At 39.2% G+C, this 24,293-nt stretch overlaps 1 protein-coding gene across 2 annotated transcripts; it reads right to left on the bottom strand.

Annotated features, from left to right (window-relative positions):
* Positions 1-2,144: 2,144 nt before the first annotated feature.
* GZMK (granzyme K) lies at positions 2,145-22,468 on the bottom strand. 2 transcript variants are annotated; one of them, XM_032472233.1, is made up of 5 exons: positions 22,396-22,468; positions 10,087-10,234; positions 4,914-5,064; positions 3,868-4,137; positions 2,145-2,544 (listed from the first exon to the last, which is right to left on the bottom strand). In XM_032472233.1, the coding sequence occupies exons 2-5, from the start codon at positions 10,176-10,178 to the stop codon at positions 2,383-2,385; spliced, it is 675 nt and encodes a 224-aa protein (XP_032328124.1). In that variant the 5' UTR covers positions 10,179-10,234; positions 22,396-22,468; the 3' UTR covers positions 2,145-2,382. The 2 variants fall into 2 exon arrangements, with proteins under 2 accessions (XP_032328124.1, XP_006185989.1); XM_006185927.2 differs by lacking the exon at positions 22,396-22,468 and adding an exon at positions 10,508-10,669.
* Between the last annotated feature and the right edge of the window lie 1,825 nt (positions 22,469-24,293).

Genomic DNA, 24,293 nt, shown 5'->3' with positions numbered 1-24,293 from the left:
GGTTGCTTTTAAACCCAATGCTTCCATTAGGCTAAGTATTCATAGTGGAATAGTACTTGTTAATTGTTTCTAAGAACCGTGACAACAAACATAAAAGAATCCACTTCTATATGAATGTAAGAAACTTCAATGATGCCATCTGGAAATGAGCACTGTTTATCTTCTGAAGTCCAAATTAAACATAAAAGCTGAGATGAACACTTGGTTTCTGCCTGTTTAAGGAGAAGCCTGAATGACACTCCCATCCTCTGCCACCACCCACTCAAAATTGTTTCTATCACTGAACCACCACAGTCAAGGACAGCTGAGACCCTCAAGTGCACCTACTGAATTGCACTTCGGTCTTCAGTCATCAGTTCACATTGACGGATTTATAAAAAACAATCCATGAGACTGATCGTTCTTTTTTTGTAAGATGTTAATTATCAGTGGCTTTTGGACTTGACCATTTATCAGAAATGGTCAACTGAAATGCTTTTATACAATGCATATTCCCAGGCCCACCTCAAGCCTATTTAATCTGAATTTCTGAGCAAGGAGTAAGAACAATCTGTATTCCAAACAATCTTCTCAGGTGATCCTGATGCAATTGGTAGAGACCTAGGAACCACAGCACAGTGTCTTTCTTAAGACGATAGTGGAAGAAAGTTCTGTGTAGTTTCAGTTCCAGCACAAGCGTCCCTACCTCTGGACAAATGTTTTATTTTTATTTCCTGGATACTGTAATTTGTATAACTGATTGTGTTGATCTTTTTGCATTGACTCATGTGAAGCATGGGGCCAGATATGGCTCCTTCCAGCAAGAGCTTAGGGAGAAAATTATGGCACTTTTAACAACACTCCTATCTTCTCTTTCTTACTCTCATTTCCACCTTACCTCACTTTCTTCACTGAATTATTATTTATTTAAATTAATTAGTTACTTAATTAAATTTATTTGTTTATTTATTTATTCACCTTTTGATCCTGTTACCCATTTCTCCCACTCCTCATCCCCCACCTCTGGCAACCACCAATCTGTTCTCTGTATCTATGAGCTTTTTTTTCCTTTTTCTTAAGATTCCACCTATAAGAGAGATCATATAGTATTTCTCTAACTTATTTCGCTTAGCATAATGCCCTTGAAGTCCATCCATGTTTTTGCAAATGGCAACATTTTGTTCTTTTTATGGCTGAATAATATTCCATATTGTGTGTGTATGTGTGTATCACAATTTATTTATCCATCATCCATCGATAGACACTTAAGTTGTTTCCATATCTTGGCTATTGTAAATAGTTCTGCAGTGAACATGGGAGTGCATACATCTTTTTGAGTTAGTGTTTTCATTTTCTTCAGATAAATACCCAGAAGTGGAATAGCTGGATCACATGGTAGTTCTATTTGTAATTTTTTTGAGGAAAAATTATTTTTAATTTTTATATTTTGTTTTATTGTGGGTGTTTTTTTTCCTGGTTGAATTGCTTAATCTCTCTTTTCCTTGGTTCTTTTTTTTATTGAAGTATAGTTGATTTACAATGCTGTGTTAGTTTCAGGTATAGAGAAAAGTGATTCAGTTATACATATACATATATATATTCTTTTTCAGATTCTTTTCCATTATAGATTATTACAAGATGTTGAATATAGTTCCTTGTGCTATACAGTAGATCCTTGTTATTTATCTGTTTATGTATAGTAGCGTGTATATGTTAATCCCAAACTCTCCTAATTTATCACTCCCCCAACTTTGGTAACCATAGTTTGTTTTCTATGTCTGTGAGTCTATTTCTGGTTTGTAACTAAGTTCATTTGTATAATGTTTTTTAGATTCCACATATAAGTGATACCGTATAATATTTGTCTTTTTCTGTCACTTGCAGGTATTTTTATATGTTGCTTTAAATCCTGTTTTGAACAGGATTATTAATAATACTGTCCTAAATATTTGTATAAACCTTGATGATTCTTTCTTAACTTGAGTTGGGGTGTTTCTTATTTTAAAAATACAGCTTAGGATGATTTGGAGAAATCACAACATAGACCTGGTTGAAGGTGGTGCCATAACTGTCTTGTTTAATCACCTTTTGCCCTCTTGGAGGGGTCTGGGCTGAGTGGGGGATATACCATCAACTGTTCTTTATTTCCATAAAAGACAAACAGATAGTCTTCTAAATTTTATTCAGAATAAAATCAGCATAGTATAAATATATCAGTGGAACATGTGAAAAAGAACTTGGTTTCTTAACAAAATCAGCCCTAAGGGGTCAGGAGGGGACCCTAACTGTGTTCACTTTAACTACATTCAACTACCTTTGAAGTTGGCCTGTAGAACGTATTATGAAACAAAAACAAAAACAAAAAACAAGCAGCTGGTAGAGCAAAGAAAATCATCTGTAGTCTTAGTTTGCGTGAGATGGGGCCAGCGTGCTTTTGATCCAAGCCTGGTATTTCTGGTTTAATAGCATGTAGATTCCAGGTTTCTTGGCATCACCACATTTGTGACCTCCAGAGACTAAGGCATAGAAGGCACCTTTGCAGACCAAGGGGCCACCTGAGTCACCCTGGGAAGAAGAAAATGAGCAGATACTTGGTAAGAAGCTGTTGAACTTTTTCCACCATCAACTGTTAATTACTCAAAGGATCATTATCTGAGTCCTTGGTTTGTGTCCTGCAGAGTGCCTGATAACAGCCTCTGACTCAGTATAGGTTCTCTGTGTCTCTGTCTCCGTCCAAGACCATGGTTCTGTCCATCTTTCTGTCTGTCTCTCTTTGTCCATGTCCCGGTCTCTGTCCAAGACTATGTATATATACATCCTTTCGTAATCAGTGACTGTCAAACTTTATTCATCAAGAAGCAATTTAGACACAAAGTTTGAAATAATCCATGAAATAAAATAAATTTTTAAACTGTGAATTTCATTTTGGTGCTCATGGATCTCAAATCAGGTTGCTACTGGAACTGGCAGAAAAGAGCAACGTATTAGAGTAAATGTCTTGGTGGCAGGGACTGTATCTCCTCTGTTATTTTTTTTTCCTGTTTTGCATCCTCATGTGATTGAACATAGGGCTCTGCATGTACCCAACACTCAGTACATACTTGGTCAATGAACTGATTCTTGAGGACTCACTCTGCTCACTCTGACAACAAAACATGTGACAACAATTCTGTCAAGGGAAGTGACAAGGTGTTAGAGGGGAAAGCCTGGTCTTTCAGATAAGGAGCTGGCTTTTAAATCTAAAGAGCAGCCTTTGCCTCTGCTGCCACTCACATCGAAAACTGCAGTACTTTGTGCTTTGGTTGGCTGCAAAAATAGAGACTTAGGGGGATGACAGTCTTGGTGCACTGCAGCTACATGTGATCTTTGAAATCATCACACCCTCCCCTCGATAATGCTTAATATAGTATGGTGTGAATAGTGTATTCTACCTTTTAAAAAAATTACTAATCCATCTGTGCTAGGTAGCCTTTGTCACCTGTAAACATGATCATCTTTTTTTTTTTTTTACTACCTCAGGAAACAAAAGATTTTGAAAAGTATTTTGAAAAGTTATCTTCTAATCACCACTAGTGAACTTAGCGTTAGTAGGCTTTCTAAGGATGGTAACACCCCTCAGAAGAAGTCTGTAAAAGTTATCAGATATAGTTAATTATCCTGATTAATGAACATTTAATGAGTGTTCACTATATGTTGGGGAAGTTCTTATGACTCATTCACATTGGTAGATGGGAAAGAATAGAGAACACTGTATGCAGGAATGGAGTGCAACTTTTCCGAGTCGTGGTTTTGTGTTCTCCATTTCTCTCCTCCTCTGTGCTAGTGTGCAGAGGGAGTCCGACTGTAGCTCAGCACCCTGAAATACCTGTTTGAATGACAGGTTCTTACCTGGCAGGAATCCTTCTGGCCTCTGGCATCTCCTGCACATACCATGTTTTTAGTTATGATAGGATTATGGTTGTAATAACTAGGGCTGTTGCAAACTTTTCGACTTATGACAGTAACTGTGACTTCTCGCAGAGTATCAGAGGGACTAAAAAGTTCTGGGTCAGTGGCTCCCCAGCCAGTAACCTGGCATTTTGTTCCAGCTCTAATATCATTTTTGGATTTTGGGTAGAGCAGTTGGACATGCTTGTTGAGTTTTGCGGCCGTGTGAAGCTGTCAGATTGAAAAAAGAATAAATTATCATTTGTCCCCAGTAATATTCTGTTATTAGTCTGAGCGATGTATGTGTGGTCCCTCTGTTCTAGGAGGGCGTCCCCCTTCTTGAATCTACTTTGGTGGTAGCCCACAGCTGCATTTGTGGTTGTTGCTTTTCTGAACATACTCTTCATTCCCCTTAGAGTTCAGTGATGCTTGGGGAGGGAGCTTACACAGAGCAGGAATTTTGCCCAGTCTCAAGCAAACTGGCCTTTATTCTTCTTTGGGTGGTTTTCTGTGGAATAACATCCATAGGTCATGACTTTGAGGGCTGTGCTGTTTCCTGCTGGATAGGACCCTTGGGTATGGTCTAGACTAAGTTTGGACTAGACTAAGTATGGTCTAGACTAAGTTGTAACTCACTTCTGTGTCTCTGAAGTCACTTGGTTGGCTCTGTTGTCTAAGTGCCTTGTATTTTTTACTTGCTAATGATAAAAGCATTTGGGAAAAAAACTTTCAATGTGGATCTTTGGGCCTGTTGGGATGGTCTCCTCCCACATATGTGAACATCAGAGCTTTTTTCCCTTGTGTAAACACAGCCTAGATGCATTTGTGATAAATTCTTATTTCTTTCAAGGCCATAAATAGAGTAAAGTGGGCCCCATATAGAATATGTCACAGTCACCTCAAACATGGGGAGAGTGCTAACAAAATGCTTCTGTGTAGATGATTTGACAACTGAACTATGCTGTATAAGAATGTTGGAGGAATTGAAGGAGGTCAGTGTCACATACCTCAACCAGCATAATATCATTCGATTTAGGATCTGATGTAAATCTTGGGAATCGTATGAATTTTTTAATCTCAAACGTTTGTTTGGAGGCCTCATTCTTTGAGAGAGAGTGTGCTCCTAAAACCACTTTGGAAGAACGGCCTTTGGCAAACCTAAAAAAAGCAAAGAGAATAGAGGCAACAGAATGATTCCCAAATCCCCTAGTGGGATTTGGAGAAATGGTGGAGAAAGCCATATGAATATAGAAATAAGGACCATCTCTAAGATAACTTGCCTAGGATTTGGTGTAGTGACAGAGGTCTCAGTGGACCCAGTCATAAATGGATGGTATCAAGGGCCAAACCCACCCCACTCCAATTCCCCAGCGTTACAAACAATTATCAGAACTTGTACCCTACTAGGGGGACAAAGGAGTGAAATCCTAAATTAACTGAGATCAAGTTTACAACAAAATTGTGTTAATTTATGTAAAAATAAAGGAAATTATATTTCTCAGGTTTGTGGGTTGTGATTTACATCCACCATTGTTAAGAATTTTTTTATTAAAGTAAAGTATACATAATATAAAATTTATGGCTTTAACTGTTCTTAAATGCACAGTTCTGTGGCACTAAATACATTTACATTGTTGTTAATCCATCATCACCATCAATCTCCAGAGCTTTTTCATCTTTCCAGTTTTAAGTATTTTAATAACTAAAAGGTAGAGACTCAACTCTACACTTGCTAATCTGTTATGTCTAGACATCATCTCAGGGCAATATGGAGAAATAAGGTCCATTACCTGGCTGTCAACTATGCTTATATGTTCTGTCCCCTCAATTAGAAAGATGATTCGGACAAGAGAGGAAAACTTTCCTCAAGGTGAAAGGAAGACACTTCAGAGTTAGTACCTATTGATAATTCCATTGTGGGGATTTAGAGGATATAAACTGTTGAGTCAGATGAAGAAACATTTTTTTGTTTGTTTGTTTTTTTAAAATCCCTGGTCATATATAATTTTAGTACCAGTGTTTCAGTAATGCCATAGTTGATCTGATTTACTGTATGTTGAATAAAATTACATTTACATCTAGTTATAAAAATAGAAGTGGTATTTTTTGAGATCTTGACCACACCTTAGAGCCATTTGCATGCTACAGAAATATCCCATTTTAATGTGTGTTCTCAGGAAGCAACTTCAAATCCTTTTTTGGAACAAGGAAGGTTATGAAAATAATTATATTTATTTATTTACATATAACTGTTGCATGGAAAAGGGTCAAGGCAGATTACAATAAAAACACACACACCCATATATACAGATGAATAAAGATTAATAAAAATTAAAAAGATCACAGAAACTTACAGAAAAGGAAGAAAAGTTTGTTTCAGATTTGGGGAACCAGTGAATGGTTATGGTGGGGTGGGTTTTAATATGGTAGGGCTGTGACTGCCAGGAATTACCAATTTTTGGTTTCTACCAAAAGAGTTTATTTGGGGTTATTTTGGAAATTCTAGCTCTATTTGTTGAAAAGTTTCTGTTGCAAAATCAGGATGGGGATGAAATTTCTCAAGGGATGTGGATCAGATTTCCTAGGATTGATTCAAACTCAAATTCAGCATACTCACTAAATCCCAAACTTTGGAGGGGAAGGATAATATAAAATCCCTGGGACTACTGGTCTAATAGAAAAGATGTATACATGCATAAATAACGAGCCCGGATAAGCCTGGGAGGTACAAATGTGGGATATGGAAGATGAATCTAACTACGGGAAGGGAGCTGAGAATATTTCTGATTTTCCTTCATCTTTTACCAATTTCCTTGATTAGTTATGGCTTTGCAATGCTTTGGTTATTTTTGTCTCCATATATTAATACCCAAAACAACCCAAGACCATGAATGCTTTCTGAACTTTCCATTTCTAGATATGCTTCAACTGTAATCTGTACTACAAAGGTCAATTTTTTCTGCCCACGGGATACCTGGAATTACCTGAGTTCCAAGATCCCACCTCCTCAGCTAAATTCAGGTCTGAATTCACGCTGAGGATAAGTTACAATATCGATGTCTCATTTGCACAGCACAGTGTTTCTCCCTGGGGGAGTCTTTGGACCACCTGCTTCAGAATCATCTGAAGATGTTTGTTTAAAAGCAGCTTTCTGAGTCCCATCCTGGACTCACCTGGAACAGAACTACATGCAGAGCAGAACCAAAGTATTGCTTACAGTAAATCTTGTCATCATCTGCTGAAGGCATCCATAAACGTCTCTATTGAGCCTATCGATAACCCCTTTCTGTGTTAAAGCTGAGGGACTGTATAGTCCTTACGAGTGAAAGGGTTCTTTTACTGGCCAGAGGTGACATACCTCATAAGTAGGGGAATCAGGACCCAAACCCAGCTTCTGTGACTCTAAGTCCAGTGCCAAGGGAGACGGCAGAGGAAATAAGAGTCTTGAAGGGGGCTTGGCTGCATGGTGCCTCTGTAAGCCCTGTGCTGAGCCCTTTCAAGCCTCTTACTTCCTCTGCCGTCCTACCTTGGCACTGAGCAATGTTTCTACTTAGATCCGTTCCTCCAGATGTGATAATGAAGGCAGGATCCCTATTTCTTGGAAGTCTCTTACCTAAGAGAGGAGGGAATGATGCTGCTGTCAGAGAAGGGCTGTTACGGTCCTATCCCATCAACATGATTGGATCATGAAATGTGTTCCTCAGTGATTACCATGGAAGGTATAGGTATAACATTAGATAACATTTATTAAGTTATTGCAGTGAGCCAGGTTTTGTGCTAAGCATTTTACATATTTTCCCTCATTTAAACTTCACAACAGCCCTGTGAAAGAGGTATTATGATTATCCCCATTTTGCAGATGAGGAAATTGATGCTCAGGTAAATTAACAAACTTGAGAAAGTCCCAATGATACTAAGTGGAGACTCCAGGATGCAACGCAGATGGGATTAAAGCTCAGTTGGTTTGAACCCAGGGTCTGAATTTTTAACCATACTACTCTGGAAGCCTTGAATAATTTGAGATGGAGTGAGGCCGTGTGGAAGGGATTGTGGGGTTTCATCTAATCACTGGCGAGGCAGGTGAGAGGACGGGGGAGTGTTCAGTGAGAGAAGGCATTGGAAGAGACTCAGGAAGACAGTGCTACAGTGGGCAAGAGTTGGTGAGAGTTTTGCTTCTGATAAATTAAAATGCTGAAAATAAAACAAGATTATTTTTTTAAAGCCAGTTTCCTTTTATAATTGGCATGGCAACTAACAAATGGGTCAAGAGACTAAGTGAGGAACTTAGGATGGGTAGTGAGGCGGGAACACCCCAGGTTTGGCCTCCTGCATCATTTTGCTGAGAGAGGGGCCTGGGGTTAGTAAGCTATTCCCACTGGATACTTGGGAGTACATTTGTGGGAAGCCACCATTGAACTATTTCATAAATATTTTGGATTTCATAAAGCTTAATATTTTTCTAAGCACAATCTGCCTACATTTTTACACCCAAGTGTCCTGTAGAGGAAATCTGATCCACATACTCTGGAGTTCTTTAAACTCCAGCCATTTAAAATAATATTTAGCAATAGGTTTTTTTTTTTTTTTTTTAACTGGAAGACCTCTTTTTCCCCAATTTGTCAATTTGGAAATCTACTTCTACTGAGTCAGTTCACTTGACAAAATTTAAAATTCAACTTAATAATACTATTTACCTTTGGATAGTACTTTATAGCTTGTGAAGGACTTCACATACTGTGTTTTAAGTTTAGCAAAACCCAAAAACCAAAACCCTAAAGAAACCCCTCCAATTTATTTCCTTTTTTCTATCTAGCATTTGTTCTGCATTTATAATAAGTCAAACTCCACGACTGGGGAGATTATAATCCACTTGAAGTGTAACCATAAGCGTATTTGAAGATGTACATGGTTTGAATTGAATGAATATCTATTGATAGTCACCCTCTACCCAGCTGGTCCCCAGGGGACAAATGCCCTGGAAAGAACAGAAGTGATAGGGACACAAGGGTGATTTCTATGACAGCAAGAACCCCCGCTTAAATGAAGTAGCCATATTAAATTGGAAATAAGTGGCTTGCTATTTAGAAATAAAATAGAAGTTATCAATTTGCAGGGTTCAAAATTTTAAATTTGTGTTCAGTCTCATTAAAATGGGGCAACCAAACAAAACCCCCAAAACATAGAGAAGCAAGTCAATTCAGTTGTTCCATTTAGATACAGCTGATTCCTGGAGAATAAACCATTACCGCTAAGAGGTTCTTAGGTGAAATGTCATGTTTGTAAGGAAAGGGGAAAACCCCATCTCTTCTCTTAGCTTATTCAGTCAAGGAATATAAGGAAGAAACTTACAAGCAAAAAACAATCCCCCAAACACAAACAAACAAAACAACCACAAACACCAAATTAGTTTTCTATCGCTTTTCCTTTTGTGATGGTGGCAGCATGCCAAGAAAGATTTCGGACATGTTTATGAAGTAAGAGAATCACAGGCTGAGAAAACCTTTCTGTCTTTAGAAAACCTTTCATTTTAAGTATCCCAGAAAAATGTATTCTAAAGTTGTATTCTACAATCTCTCTCTCTTTTTCTGTGTAAATCAGTAATACTTTCTCTTTTTCACCTGGGAAGACTATTATCCCTTACAGCTGTGATTCCCAAACTGTGGGTCTCAGACCTCTTGTGGGGGGAGTGGGCAGAGGAGTTAAGGTAAGGGGTCTAAAAATCTACTAGCAAAGCAACTCCTCATACAGATAACAGTAATAATAGCTGCAACTTATTTGTATTTACTGTGTGCTAAGCATGCCAAAATGTTTAAATAGATAGTATTTAATCATCAAAACCCCAAGAAACAGGTATGCACTACTATTATTATTACCCATTTATAAAATGGGGAGCAAACTCAGATTGTCTGATTTCTCCTAACAAGCCCAGGAATACTGTGGCATCAGTAATTACTGTTGCTGAGTTCCCTGGCATTACACTGAGGACTTGAATTTGTCTAACGGGTTGCCTAGATCTCCCTAAAAAGAAAAACTCGGGCAGAATTGCAGATATGTGACAGAGTAAATAAACTCCGGTTGGTCAGTTATCTCAGAAGCTAAGGGAAGATCAAAACCTCTCCTGGGAGAAATGAGTGCTTCTTCTGGCCAACTTGGGGAAAAACATGTAAACATAGTACTCACCGAGAGTGGCAATGGGCGGCTGTCAGCACCCACTGAGGATGGATCAGAACTCCCCCACAAATGTGATTACCGCCATACTGGATGGAAGCCATAAATGGCCTGGAATGAGGTGACACCTCTCTCCCTCCGATAATCTCCACGTTGAAGCCTCCAAAAGAAAACCAGAAGATTTAACGTAAAAGATCTAAGCAGATTACTTCATGTAATTCTTATTTTGACTGCCACTGTATCATTTTCCAAGTTAAAAAAAAACTCTATAGTCACCTAATAGTTATTATAATTACTGACGAACAATTGTAGAATACATTACAATATAGAGGGATCGAAGTGGATGTAAAAATCATTTTCACTTATAACGTGACAATAGAATCCCTAGAAATTCATTTAATGCTCACATGTGGTAGGTATAGGAGATACTTACACTCTGGAGTCATAGAAGTCCCAGCTATTAGGAAACACAGAGATAGAGAAGAAAATTTAGGCATTTTAATGGCTTAGATTTAAGAGGCCCAGATGAAATATTCTGACTGTATTGGTGAAGGAAGAAGATTCTGAAGACTGAGTTTTGATTCTGCAAATTTAACTTTCTCACCACAAGTGTAGTAGAGTAAAGTTTTTTTTCACACCTAAGATTAGAGGTATAGAACAGTTCGGGAAGTTTCAGAATTATGGTTTTGGCACTTTTTGGGGAGAGGTATGTGTGCCATCAAGAACTCATTTCTGGAGTTAACCATCTTCAATATCTGTATGTACTCATGTTATAAATGGGGAGAGAATAAAAATATGCAAGCCATAAGAACTTAATGAAGTTGCAGACAGAGTTCAAAGATGTTCATTGCTCTAAAGCAATACTTACTATTTTTCCTGGCAGCAAATGGTGCCTATCGTATTTAATGTCTTTCTATTTTTCTTTTGGACGTAGATTTATTATGTAGAGAGACACAGAACCTTTCACAGATCACGCTTGCCTTACAATAAGGCTTAGCTAAAGCCTGAACATCATCCAGAGAAACCCATATGTTTTGTAGCAAACTTATTCCTAGTCATGCCATTTTCTCTAAATTTGACCAAATTTCGTTAAATTTTAGTTACATTTTGGGAGATTTCATAATGTTATTAAAGGGGAACATTGGCAACATATTTTTAATTCCGATTCTCTCTTTTACTCATTTTTAATTGAAAATGACCATGTTTTTATCCAGGGCCTTAATAATAATATCTTTTAAAAATCAAGGACTGCATTTTGTCATTCTCCCCAGGAACAGATGAAACGCATTGCCAGGCTTTCTACACTACTTTCTTCTTTACTATGAAAGGTATTAGACTCTATGAGATTCTGTTCGTACCAGGTGCAAATGTTATAAAATGAGTACAGATAGACAAATCAGGCACCATGACCCTAAGAACTTTCCAGAAACACTGACTAAAGTTTACCTTGAATTAGCAGATCTTATTTTCTTTTTTCTAAGATACATATATCCTATCTTTAATTTTTTTATAAAGGGGAATTGAAATCCAGAGCTATTATTCTTGGCAGATTGCAAGAGACTCCTACTAAATTGTTTTCTAGCATAAGACAGTAGTAATAATAATAATAATATAATTATACATTATAATTTAATAATATAAGTAAAGTACCTTAAATTATTTCCCAAATTCTGTTTACATGGTTATTTATATGTTTTCATGTCTTATATCCATGAGGGAGGCAGGACAAACTATTATATTCATGTTACATCTGAAGAAATAGGCTCAGGGAGGCTAGGTAATTTGCCTGCGTTTACACAGCATACTACCTGGACCAAGTTATTTGCCTAATCTGAAATAACTTATATGTTAATAAATATACCACCAGAGCACAGAATTTGAGAAATGTCCTGTTTTCACTTTACAGGGATGCAGTAACCATAAAATTTTCCTATATATTAAGTAAGAAGAATGAACAAAACCATTGTAGAGCAGTGACTTCCTGTTTTGTAAGCCTGTGGGTGAAGCAAAGAGGAGCTGGATTAAGAAAAGCCACAAACTTAATAAACCAAACTTGTTAGTTCCAGCCAAATGTACCCATTAATTTTCAAGCCATCTTTGTCACTGTTGGTGTGCCTTCGATGGATTCCTCATGTGCCACTTTTGCAAGCTGTGAAGTGGACCTCATGATGCCAGCTCCCCACTGTATCACAGTGATGTTGGAAACATAAGGAAGATAATGTGTGACATTTGGAAATGATTTGAACTATGAGGAAGAAATGAACTGTGTAAAGACGAAGCTTCATTTCTGTCGGGGCCTGGAGGGAGGAGGCATAGTCAAAACCATCTTTCAGCTGCTTATTTCTGTGTAGGAAGGACTAACATCCATTTGGATTTTTACCAATTGCTAGGCATTTTCAACTCTGTTTCCAGGAAGGTGGCTGTCATTAGTCTTGTTCTGTGGATAAAGACTGGCTGGAGATTACTGAACTGGCAGGTGGCAGAGTCAGTTCTTAAACCCTTAGATGCTGGCTCCAGGCTCCATGTTGCCTTCAACCTGACCACATGCCTGCACTGCTTTGAGAAGTTCTGGGGCTTAGATGCTTTAAGAGGCAAGCTGGCTGTGCGGAAGGAAAAAGGATTTAGCCATATACACTGCAATTAGACATGGTGAGATTTAGTTCAATTGGGAGGACAGTCTCATAACTCTTTCTTGTAGCTGACCCGGAAAATTCTGAGAATCATGTCGATTTATAGTAACGAGTTATTTAGTTTTGGCTTTAGACTGATGCACGGGTTAATAGTATCATTTGTTATAACCTTCAGGATCCTGGATTTGAGAACAGTGGGCTGTGTAACATGACGAGCTCCGCGATCTAATTTATTTCTGGGTGTTGGTTTTTGTTCTGTTGAGTCTGCTGCGGGAAGAGCTGTGTTTGCTTTGGATGGATTTTGCAGCAGCTGTGCTGGGCTGAGCAAGTGTGAGGTGGTGCTCAGCGCGGGACTGGTTCCTGGGTCAGAATCCTTGTGGCTCTCCTTCGCTGTGTTGTGTTCAGCTGTCCTCATTAGTTGCTCATAGGTATGCTGATTTTGAGCATGGGGATTTTGTTTTCCTCCATCCCATCTCTTTCTCTCTTGACCCTTCTGTGTTTTGAGAGACCCATGTAGAGCAGCTATCTGGAAGCTCCAAAGGTCACATGTGGTTCTCTCCGTTGAGCTTTCTTTACCAGCCCACACATTGGTTTCATCACATTCATTAGCCACCCGCTCACTCTAAAGCCTTGTCACTCAAAGCATGCCACCCAGACCTGTTTATTACCCATCCCAGGCAAGGTGGGGACAGAAGTTGAGAGTCAGAGTTAAGAAGCTGTTACAACCATTTATCATGACCTGATACTAATTTATTTTATTTACTGAAGTTTAATGTCTGTCCAATCTAATCATAAAATAGAGCAGGCATTTTGTATGCTTTTGTTTTTAAATTTAATTTAATTTTTCTACTCATTTGTGTTGTACTGTATAGAAGTATCAGTCCACAATGAATTGAAATTAAAACCAAACAAATGAACAAACAAAATTCCAAAACACACCTGGTTTTCCATATGGTAGCTGGAGCACTGCTCTGTAGACAAAACTGCAAAGCAGGTCTGTTTCAAGCCCTTCCTATCTCTTCCCTTTGGGCCTCCTTTGAAAAGTTTTCCAACACTAAGGTTTCCAAGACTCCCATGGCTGTCCAGTCCTCCCCTGCCCCAGGCACTTGAGATCAGGATTTGGCAGAATACCCCTGGGTCCTTCCTTTATGACCACCACCCTCTGGGCCTTGATTTCTCTCCAGTAATGGTTTAGCTAATCTGATAAATGCATCTGTTAACAATTATCATGAAACTATGGCAGTTTTGAAAATTAGAGTAGGGAGGGCTATTGGGATGCTGTATGATGACATTATACTCAAAGGTCCCAAGAAAATAAATCCTACTTCAGATTCCAGCCATCTCTCCCATGAGTTTCCTTAAAATGGATGAACTGGACAGCAATTGCAAGGGAAAGCAAAGTATCTCTTGACTCAAACCTGGAGCTTTGGTCTTAATCTCAGTGCAGAGAAACTGAGTAGGCTGGGTTGGGGCATATGAAGCACTGTCTTTTCCTAAGCTATTTAATTTAAAATACTTTAGAGAGCAGCTCTATAACCTCTTGGTGGAATAATGGTGGTGATGAGAGTAGGATAGAAGGGAAGTTGTTTTATCTTTCTCTAACTTTTAATCAGAGCATATTTTGCATATTAATTCTCTTTCTTTATTAAATATAAATGTTTCCTACTCACTACTATTGAGTTAAATAACAAAATAGTCCTTTAACCTCCTGCTCCTTTACTTCTCTCCAAGTCAGCTGTGAAATGACTGCAGTGGATGAGAGGTACAGTGGGTAAATACAGGATCTTGGCATGAGGAATAACCACTTGAAAACACCCTGAGAATTTGGCAAATGGGGATTTCCCAGTAGGCCTGGAGCTGGCTACCTGGTCAGACACTGTCTTTATCTCAGTGTTTCTCTAGGTCTCAAGGGCCCTTTTGTGATACCTCTTTTTCTTCTCTTCTTCAAGGTGGCTTTTGGTGTTCATTTTTACTGAGTTGAAATCGTATAGGAGGGATGGGGAAAGTCCCACATGGGGTGGTCCCGTGATGTCATTGGACCCAAGGCAGATCACACACTATCTGCAGTATTTGTCCTAAAAGATTTATACATGTGAAAATCTTTTTAACAGGGATGACTGCCAAAGGAAGGTTTGCAGCCCTGACCTCTCTCCCAGCAACCAATTTGTAGGGACGCTGGCCTTGCACAGAGGAATTAAGGACTTGGACGAGCCTAGTGGGACATTAGGGAGAAAGTTAGGGTCAACATGTAGTCAAGTCAAGAGAAAGATGTCAGGGAAGGAATTCAGTGATAGAGACCAGAAGAAAGGTGGAAGCAGGAAGGGAAAGGAAGGAAATAAATATATATTGTGGAGGAAAGAAGGAAACACTCAGTTGAGGATGGAAGACCTTATAATGAAACACTTCCATTTATATTTGAATATCTTAGATACTCTTATGTGTCCTAAGCCAAATATATCATCTCTTTAAAATAGAGATAGTTCTGTTAAAAGGAATAACCTTATCATATTGAAAGCAATTTGGTTGTTTAAATGAATCATATTGGTTTTATAAAATAAAGTCACAGCAGGCCAAATAGTAGGTATTTCAGAGAGGATGATCAGATTCATTAATGAAGGAAACACAGTAAATGCTGTGGCCAAGCTAGAACTCAATAACTCAATCGACTCAGTATTCCTTAATTTTTCACGTACAATGGATTAAAGTAGAAATTGTCATACAGTTCTAGGTGCAATAGAAATACTTTTTTCCAAAAGTGAATGATTAACCAAAGACCCACACATTCACGCATTCCCCCACCCCACACTCACTCATCCCTAAATCCCTATGCTAGTCTTTATCATAAATTCCAGGTAGAGCAAAGATTTTCTATGAAAAAAAATGAAATCATTGTAGACACTAAATGAAACAGTAAGTTAAAAATAATGTTTGAGAGAGGAAGACATAAAAAAAGCCACCGATATATTACAGTATATAAAACATTGACTTTTGTAAGGCAAAAACCACCATAGGCAATATCCAAAGACATATGACCAAGTACTTCCCCCTAAAGATAATATCTTTAATATACATTGGAATAAAGACAGTCTCTTCAGCAAATGGTGTTGGGAAAACTGGACAGCAGCATGTAAAACAATGAAGCTAGAACACTCCCTTACACCATATACAAAAATCAACTCAAAATGGATTAAAGACTTAAACATAAGACAAGATACAATAAACCTCCTAGAGGAAAACATAGGCAAAACATTATCTGACATACATTTCAAAAATTTTCTCCTAGAAGAAATAAAAGCAAGAATAAACAAATGGGACCTAATGAAACTTACAAGCTTCTGCACAGCAAAGGAAACCAGAAGTAAAACAAGAAGAAAACCTATGGAATGGGAGAAAATTTTTGCAAGTGAAACCGACAAAGGCTTGATCACCAGAATATATAAGCAGCTCATACGACTCAATAAGAAAAAAATAAACAACCCAATCCAAAAATGGGCAGAAGACCTAAACAAGCAATTCTCCAAGGAAGACATACAAATGATCAAAAAGCACATGAAAAAATGCTCAATATCACTAATTATCAGAGAAATGCAAATCAGAACTACAATGAGGTATCACCTCACACCAGTCAGAATGGCCGTCATTCAAAAATCCACAAATGACAAATGCTGGAGAGGCTGTGGAGAAAGGGGAACCCTCCTACACTGCTGGTGGGAATGCAGTTTGGTGCAGCCACTATGGAAAACAGTTTGGAGATTCCTCAAAAGACTAGGAATAGACTTACCATATGACCCAGGAATCCCACTCCTGGGCTTGTATCCAGAAGGAACCCTACTTCAGGATGACACCTGCACCCCACTGTTCATAGCAGCACTATTTACAATAGCCAAAATATGGAAACAGCCTAAATGTCCATCAACAGGTGACTGGATAAAGAAGAGGTGGTATATTTATACAATGGAATACTACTCAGCCATAAAAACCGACAACATAATGCCATTTGCAGCAACATGGATGCTCCTGGAGAATGTCATTCTAAGTGAAGTAAGCCAGAAAGAGAAAGAAAAATACCATATGAGATCGCTTATATGTGGAATCTAAAAAACAAAAACAAAAACAAACAAACAAACAAAAACAAAGCGTAAATACAGGACAGAAATAGACTCACAGACAGAGAATACAGACTTGTGGTTACCAGGGGGGTGGAGGGTGGGAAGGGATAGACTGGGATTTCAAAATTGTAGAATAGATAAACAAGATTACACTGTATAGCACAGGGAAATATACACAAAATGTTATGATAACTCACAGAGAAAAAAAATGTGACAATGAGTGTGTATATGTCCATGAATGACTGAAAAATTGTGCTGAACACTGGAATTTGACACAACATTGTAAAATGATTATAAATCAATAAAAAATGTTAAAAAAAATAAAGATAATATCTTTAATATATGAAGAGCTCTTACAGCTCCATCAAAGAAGATAACAATAATAAATGAGCATGATGGTGAAAAATCCATATAAATGCAAATAAAATAATGCTTTAGTTAAATTTCCTTATTAAGGACCTAGCATATAAATAATATATTTAAAAAATCTTGGTGATTGTAGGATAAAAGATAAAGCACATTTCACATATTTGCAAGTCTTAGTAAGCATAAGTTTGATGCACTAATAGCAAAACAACTATAGCAAGCACTGATAAAAAGACCACCAAGCTGAGAAGAGATAAATCAACAAAAGCATAATCTACTAAATTCTCATTGCTGGTTGATGGGTTTTAGCAACAATATGATGATTGTGCTATTTCTTTTAGATCTTGAACTTTGTAAATCCTCTTCCTTTCTACAACTTCCTTAATTCACTTATATTTCTCTCTAAATTCCAAAACACATACTTTCTCTTCTCACCAGAATTTCAGAGCACTGCCCTTCTTACAATTTAGCCATGTCCATTATCTTCCTTCTGGGCACATCTGCCCTCTTTTTCAGTCTGAGCAAGATGGTCATGTTAACAAGGCCCACCTATCAACTTCAGGTGTCCATGCCCCCTTGATCTTCTACTGTGGAACTGCCTAACCCTACTTCTCCCTTACTGTTTGCTTTCTCAGATTAGAGCTTAAAAAGTATGCTGCAGAAAAGTCACAGGACCCTGTTGGGCTAGCCCACCAGCTCAAGAGTAGAGTGTTCACTGTACTCCGGAAATCCTTTCACTCATCTCTTGTTCATTCTCTAGATCACTGGCCACTTCCAGTAGCTTTCCAGGCTATCTTCATTTTTCCCAGGCCCCCATTTCCCTCCATCACTTCACCTTCTACTTCAGAACTTGAAGGTGAACTCTCTTCTTTGTATTTAACTACTCATTTTTTTCTTCTTGGTCAAGTGGGAACATTTCCACAGAGGGGCACCTCTATCCTTCTCCTCATCTCCCAAGGTCTTTAATTATTTCTTTATATTGCAACTTAAATTTCTACATCTTCACTAGCTTATTCTTTCAGTATCCATCTATCTATCCATCCATTCTTTCATACATTAATTTTGTATACAAGCACACACACTCCTATCACACTTGAACATGTTTGATCCTCAGTTTATCATTTCTTTTCTTTCATAATCAGAGTTCTTTCTTTCATAATCAATTTCTTGCTCTCTTGTCATCCTGACAAACTGTTTTCATTTCTCACTGCACTAGTAAAACATGCTGTCAGTGAATCTTGTGGGCTGTTATCAATCTGCATTCTCCTTGATTTCTTTGCACCTTGCCTTTCTGTTGACCAGCTTTTTCTTGAGGCATTCTCTGCCCCTGACTCCTGTCATACTCTCTGTTCTGATATTTTTTACCCCTTTGACCACTATTTGTCTCTTTACTGCCACTTCCTCTTCCTGTTCTCCATATTCTCTCTGTAAGTCTTATATTCTCTTTAGCCCAGACTTTTCTACCGAGTACTAGCATAAGGTGTGATGATAACACTTGTCTTGAGAAAAAAGAGTTCTGTTGTCCAAGAAGTTTCAAAAACATATAGGCAATTAAACTGTTAAATGTAGTTCTAGTCTTCAGGACTTCTCAGAGCCTTTCAGTGCTAATTTGTATTGTTAATACCCAAGGGAATATGTGGGGATATAGCTTGCTCAGTGTCTCAAACTTGTTGGACTAAAGAACATTTATTTTCACAGAGCATATCAAGGGATCTGGGTTCCATAGAACACATGGTGGAAAAATTGTGTACATTTCCAATTTTCCACCTGAACTTCTCTTCATAATATTGCTCCAACAACGTTTCCTTCTGCTGCTCTTCACTGGTCATCTTACTCTCAAGAGAGAAGAGATTGTTTTCTACTCACCACCTCTATGTCATACAAGCACTTACCTTATTATTCAAGTCCTACAGGAAATTCCACCTTCTCCTTGAAGTGTTTCCTACTCATTCCAGGTGGAGGTACTTTTTCCCTCTTTCCAAAGCAAGAGGAACCCTTAGAAATAATAGTTAACATCTTGCTCTATGTTATTATGATATTCATCATATTCAGCCTACTAATCTCTGAGATTGTTAACTTCTTGAGGGCTGTGTCTGTGTACTTTGTGCCAGCAAGGAATGCTTTTAGCTGCAAGTAACAGAAAACCCAAACCAGAGGGATTAAACAGCAAAGAAATTCACTTTCTCACATAACAAGAAGCTCAGGGGTAAAGTGGCACCAGGGTTGGTGAATTCAGTGGCTCAGTGTTACTATCAAGACTCAGGTGTGCATCCTCAGTCCTCATATTCACCAACTTCATGGTCCCAGATGTCACATCTGGCTACAAGGCTAAAGGGAAAATTAAAGTATGCAGCCCTTCTTGTAGGCGTATTTTATGATCTCACATCTCTTCCAGAAGCATGATGGCACTTCTCCCCTCCCACATCTAGTTGGACAGCACAAGATCACATGCTTTCCTGAAACCAATCACTGGCAAGGGATTTTTCCACTGGACTGGCTTAGACACAGATGCCAAGCTGGGGTTTAGATCATTCATGATAAGGAATAGAGACCTGAAGAAGATAAGGATTCTGTTAGCAAGGTGGGATGGGCAGAGGTGGATTTCTATCTTCATATCCTGTTCAGCTTCCCCAGAATAAGCTGCACATTCTGTAGATTTGCTAAGCGAGTAAAAGGATGAACAGAGGGTTGTGCCAAAAACGTGCTTACTCAAGATTTTATAACTTGTAACCCATCTACTGCCTTTCCTGAATTTCTAGGAGAAAGATTCAAAATTTACATTATAAGGAGGAATTTTTGTGGGTGAACATTTATAGTTGCTAATTCTATATTTGGAAGATTAAAAACCACTCTCCCCTACCCCGTACTCTTCACACCAGTAATATCAGGAACTAGGAATATAATAGAGCCATTTCGAATAAATGTCTCCAAGGGAATTAACAATGATAAAATCAAAATAACATAAAATAGAGTCTAAATTAAGATTTTCATTGTCTTCATCAACAAAATTATAACGTTGGGAAGCTTCTTTTTCTTCTCCCTCGTATTTAAGATAGCAACCATATTTCATTGCAAGTGATTTGATGCCAGTAGTTGAATCAGTCTGTCTTTTAGTATTTCCTCCAGACATTCTTTGAACATGTGTCAACAGGAAAGAACATGTTTCAAAATCTGCTTCTGCCCATTTCTCCCTTAATAAACAAAATGAAGTTTGAAAATATGTCTTTCAGTTCTCGTGCTTTCTAAAATTTGCCAAAAACCAGAATTGTCAGAGCTGGCCAAGACCACATTCTGAAGCAGGTAAAATTGATGGTGGGGACTCTTTCATTTCCATTCTCAGTATTCCAATTTCTCTTAATAGTCCTCATCTGCAAGGACTTATTGTCAGCAAATACTCATAACATCTCATAGCTCAAGAAAATATATTTTAAATTAATGGAGGTGCTGGAGGTTGAACCCAGGACCTCCTGCATGCTAAGCGTGTGCTCTAAGCTATACCTTTCCCCCAGCTCAAGAATATTTTAAAGTGTTGCTACCTTACAGTGTATTCTCATTTTATTTAATGTTTCTTAAATAATAATAAAAAAAAACCTTTAAATATTCAGAAGAAGTATCTCTAATGATGAGCTGCCGGGTATGGTTTCAGGGATGGAGATAGTTTGGGTAGAGATTATTCCTTGCTTGGATTAAGTCACATCACATAGATACCACCTACTCTGAGTATGTAACAGGCTCGCTCTAGGAATGACTTTTTTTTTTTTTGCATATTGTTGGCTAAATGATAAGCCAGAGGTTCCTGCACTGCTGCTGCCAGGAGGATGTTTAAAACTGTCACACTACAAGTGCTAAGGCACCTGTATTTCTGCCCACTGTGTGTGTAGGTTGTGTGGGAGATGGCCAGAGAAATATTTTAAGTTTGGACTTCAGTCAGAGAGCGCTCTACTCATTAGAATGAGTTTTAAATTCCTTTCTGCAGAAGCAAAGAACACAAAGAGTGAGGGCTCCAGGAAGAGTGTGGGCTTCTGGTTCACAGACTGCACCCCCCACCCCCCCCTGCCCAGAAGCCATTTCCAGGTGATATGTACTAAGGATACAGGAAGCCAGGCAGTAGGATAGCATGATATTAGGGAAGAAGGTCCTTCTCTGAGTGACACTCCCCTTGTGTTACTAACTGCCAGACACCTGCTATAAGAGCAAAGTCTCATGCAGTCAGAAGTCTTTGAAAAGTGACAGGATCCAAGCTAGCAGGTTGCATCCCCAGCTGACAGCATGCAAAGAGAGCGACCCAAACCAAAGCCAAGGATGCTTGTGGGATCTAAATCAAAGTACTCAAGATGTTCTATACGATGAGGAGGCTTTTAATAATTCATAGTTCAGGGAAGAAGGAAAACTCTCTTAGCAGACTTGTCAGCTTTCCATCCCAGACATCTAGATCACTCTTCATTCTTCAGGCTTTTGGTCTTTCAATGTTGTTTTGTGAGTTTCAGAAGAGGTCCAGAGAGAGAAGAGACGGGTGATGAGAAAGGTTGTGGGCATCTAATGGCCAATCCTCTTGGAGAAAAGGGTCAGAAAAATTGATGTAAAAATTTCTGGGTCAAAAACCAACATGTGGTAAACCTCTATTTTATTTAAAAAATCATTTTCTGGGGAAAATCTCTTCCATCTTGAGTTTTAAAAGCAGTAGTAATAACCATTGGCAACAACTGGCATCTTGAACTATATTTTAAACTTATTAAATACAGGTTACCCTTCCGGTGGGAAAACAAGGGATAAAGGAAGTAGGCAGTCAACATTTTGCCAAGTGTGTCAGAGCGAAGCCAAGACTCCATAGCAATTTAGCAATGAAGGATTAGTCCCTGCTGAAATTCACTTTATAGACCATGAATCAAGTCCTGGACACAAAACAAGATCAACATGGAACATACACAGAAGGCTTGTCAGAATGTGGACAATGCAAGTAAGACAGAAGACGATGCAGACAAGTCTGCAACAGGGATGACTCTGTTAGTGAATGCAAAGTTTATATATGAACTCTCACCAGTAATGCTGTTTAGTATTTATATGTGTTTATGTATATGTCCTTTTTAAGGTAACTGTTTAGTACACTTGATATAATTAGGTGCAATCGTTACCAACAAATCCTTTTATAGTCTAACGTCCTGAGTTAAGAAATAGCCCAGGGAGGGTACTTACTGGTGGAGCAGAACAAAGCCCACCTGAGTTAAAAGTTGTAGTTCTGGTGCCCACAAGGTACTTCTTTCAGGATGTTGTTGCAACAGAGTGTCTGCCTGGGCTGTAAGTGTTAGAATCACAGGATGTTATTGCTGAAAGACACCTGTTGCAATCAGATCCTGTCAGGGCATAGACTCTGACTCAGGTGATTCAAATGATGAGACATTAATGAAGGGACTATTCACAGAGCTGGGCACAGAGACAAGGGACTTGAGGCACACAGGGACCTGGGACTGCAGGCAGCCCACAGTGAGAACCCAGTGAGAGCTCCTGAGAACCCAGTGAGAGCTGAGTGTGGAGGAGGGTGCCCCACAGGAGCTGGGAGCATGGAGGGATCCAGTCCCTGCAGTAAATGCAGGCCAGAGCAGGGAAGGCGCAGGGAAGAATTGCCACGGCCCCTCTGCCCGCCTTGGATCCTCTGTAGGTGCCTCGCAGAGGCCAAACCCAACCAGAAGTCAAAGTAAGGAAGCCCAGGTGATGTCGTCCCTAGCAGGCATGGAGCAGGGTAGGAAAGGGCAGAGACTGGATTTGGGATGGGGGGGACAAGTGACAAAAACTACACAGTACCTTAGAAATTTGTCCCTTGTGCTCTGACGGGAAACTCCAAATTCTTTCTTTGGTCATAGACGGGGCCCAGGCAGGCAGTGCTGGCAGCAAATATGTGACTATATAAAGCAGCTTACAGCGGGTAGAGGTAAGAGTTCACTTGTTAAAAGCCAGAGGGCTGGCCTCCCCAGAAAAAAGGTGGCCTTCTCTGTGAAAACCTGGGTGCCCTAGTGCTTCCAGCAGTCAGTCCTGGTCAGCCTATGATCATGCCAGGAGAGGGGCTGGTACGTGCCCAACCACAAACACTTCTAGGGGAATTCTGCATCTAGCTGTGGCATCCTAGAGCCGTAAGAGTCAGCCTGCAGCCCCCATGCCAGGAAAGAGCAGCCTCTCCCCAGGTGTGAGTGCTGAGCTGGTGCGACAGGGCTGGAGTTAAAGTAACATGTCGTGTTACTGTTGTGTCTAGTCTCTGATCACACCAGATAAGGAGCTGGTGCTTCCTAATCACGCAGTCCAAAGTCTAGTTCTGTTTGGCTTTCAGTGCACTGTTCTAGGATGGGTCATGAGGAAACCATTCCCATCTCCCCAGAGAACTCTGCTCTGTCAGATCTGGTGCATGTGTATGGCTTTGCCAGTTGCCCTTGTTTATAAGAAACCCAGGCAGGAACCGACAGAGTAGTGTGGGTGGCAGCAAGGCTCCCACAGCAGACTTGGAGAGTCCCCTGTTCCCCAGCTCTCCAGCCAAAATGTCCTTTAACCAACTGCATGTCAGCTCAGGAGGCCAAGATGAGTGTGCAGCACACCTATGTTGCTTTGCAAAGTGAGCTGATCAATGAGATGCATCTTGAACGCTGTGTCTGGCACGTGTGACGTTACTGCGACACCTCACCTGTGGCTGGTGGGCAGGATTCAACAGGAAGAGCAGAATAGATGTGTCCATTACAAAACAGTTACATAAGTGCCCCTGAATAAATTAATAATATTTATTTGTAGTGCATTGCGAGTAGCTCAATTACGTCCGTATTTATTTCTGATCGCTTTGCAAGTTGCTCAGTTATGTCTTTAATCCCTTCATCACAAGTAATGTTTCCCCTTCCATTCATTTTGTTTGGGGGAGGGTATTGTGAGAAATTGGCTTTTTATTATTCCACTGAAGCCCACTTTGTCAGGGATCCAAGTGGCTATAGCAACTAAATCTCCTGTTGACTCTTCCTCTAGACTCAATCCCTGAAAATTAGTTGGAACAGATCATAGTGAGCCCTGTGAAATGCGTCTTTTGGTTTCAGAGGGGCAGTGAGCTGGAAGGCTCATCCGTTCTTTGATCCTCTGTGACTTC

The sequence above is a fragment of the Camelus ferus genome, chromosome 3, assembly GCF_009834535.1.
Source record: "Camelus ferus isolate YT-003-E chromosome 3, BCGSAC_Cfer_1.0, whole genome shotgun sequence".
Classification (NCBI taxonomy): domain Eukaryota; kingdom Metazoa; phylum Chordata; class Mammalia; order Artiodactyla; family Camelidae; genus Camelus; species Camelus ferus.
Note: the sequence above shows the minus strand (reverse complement) of the source record. Positions and strands in the feature narration are given on the sequence as shown.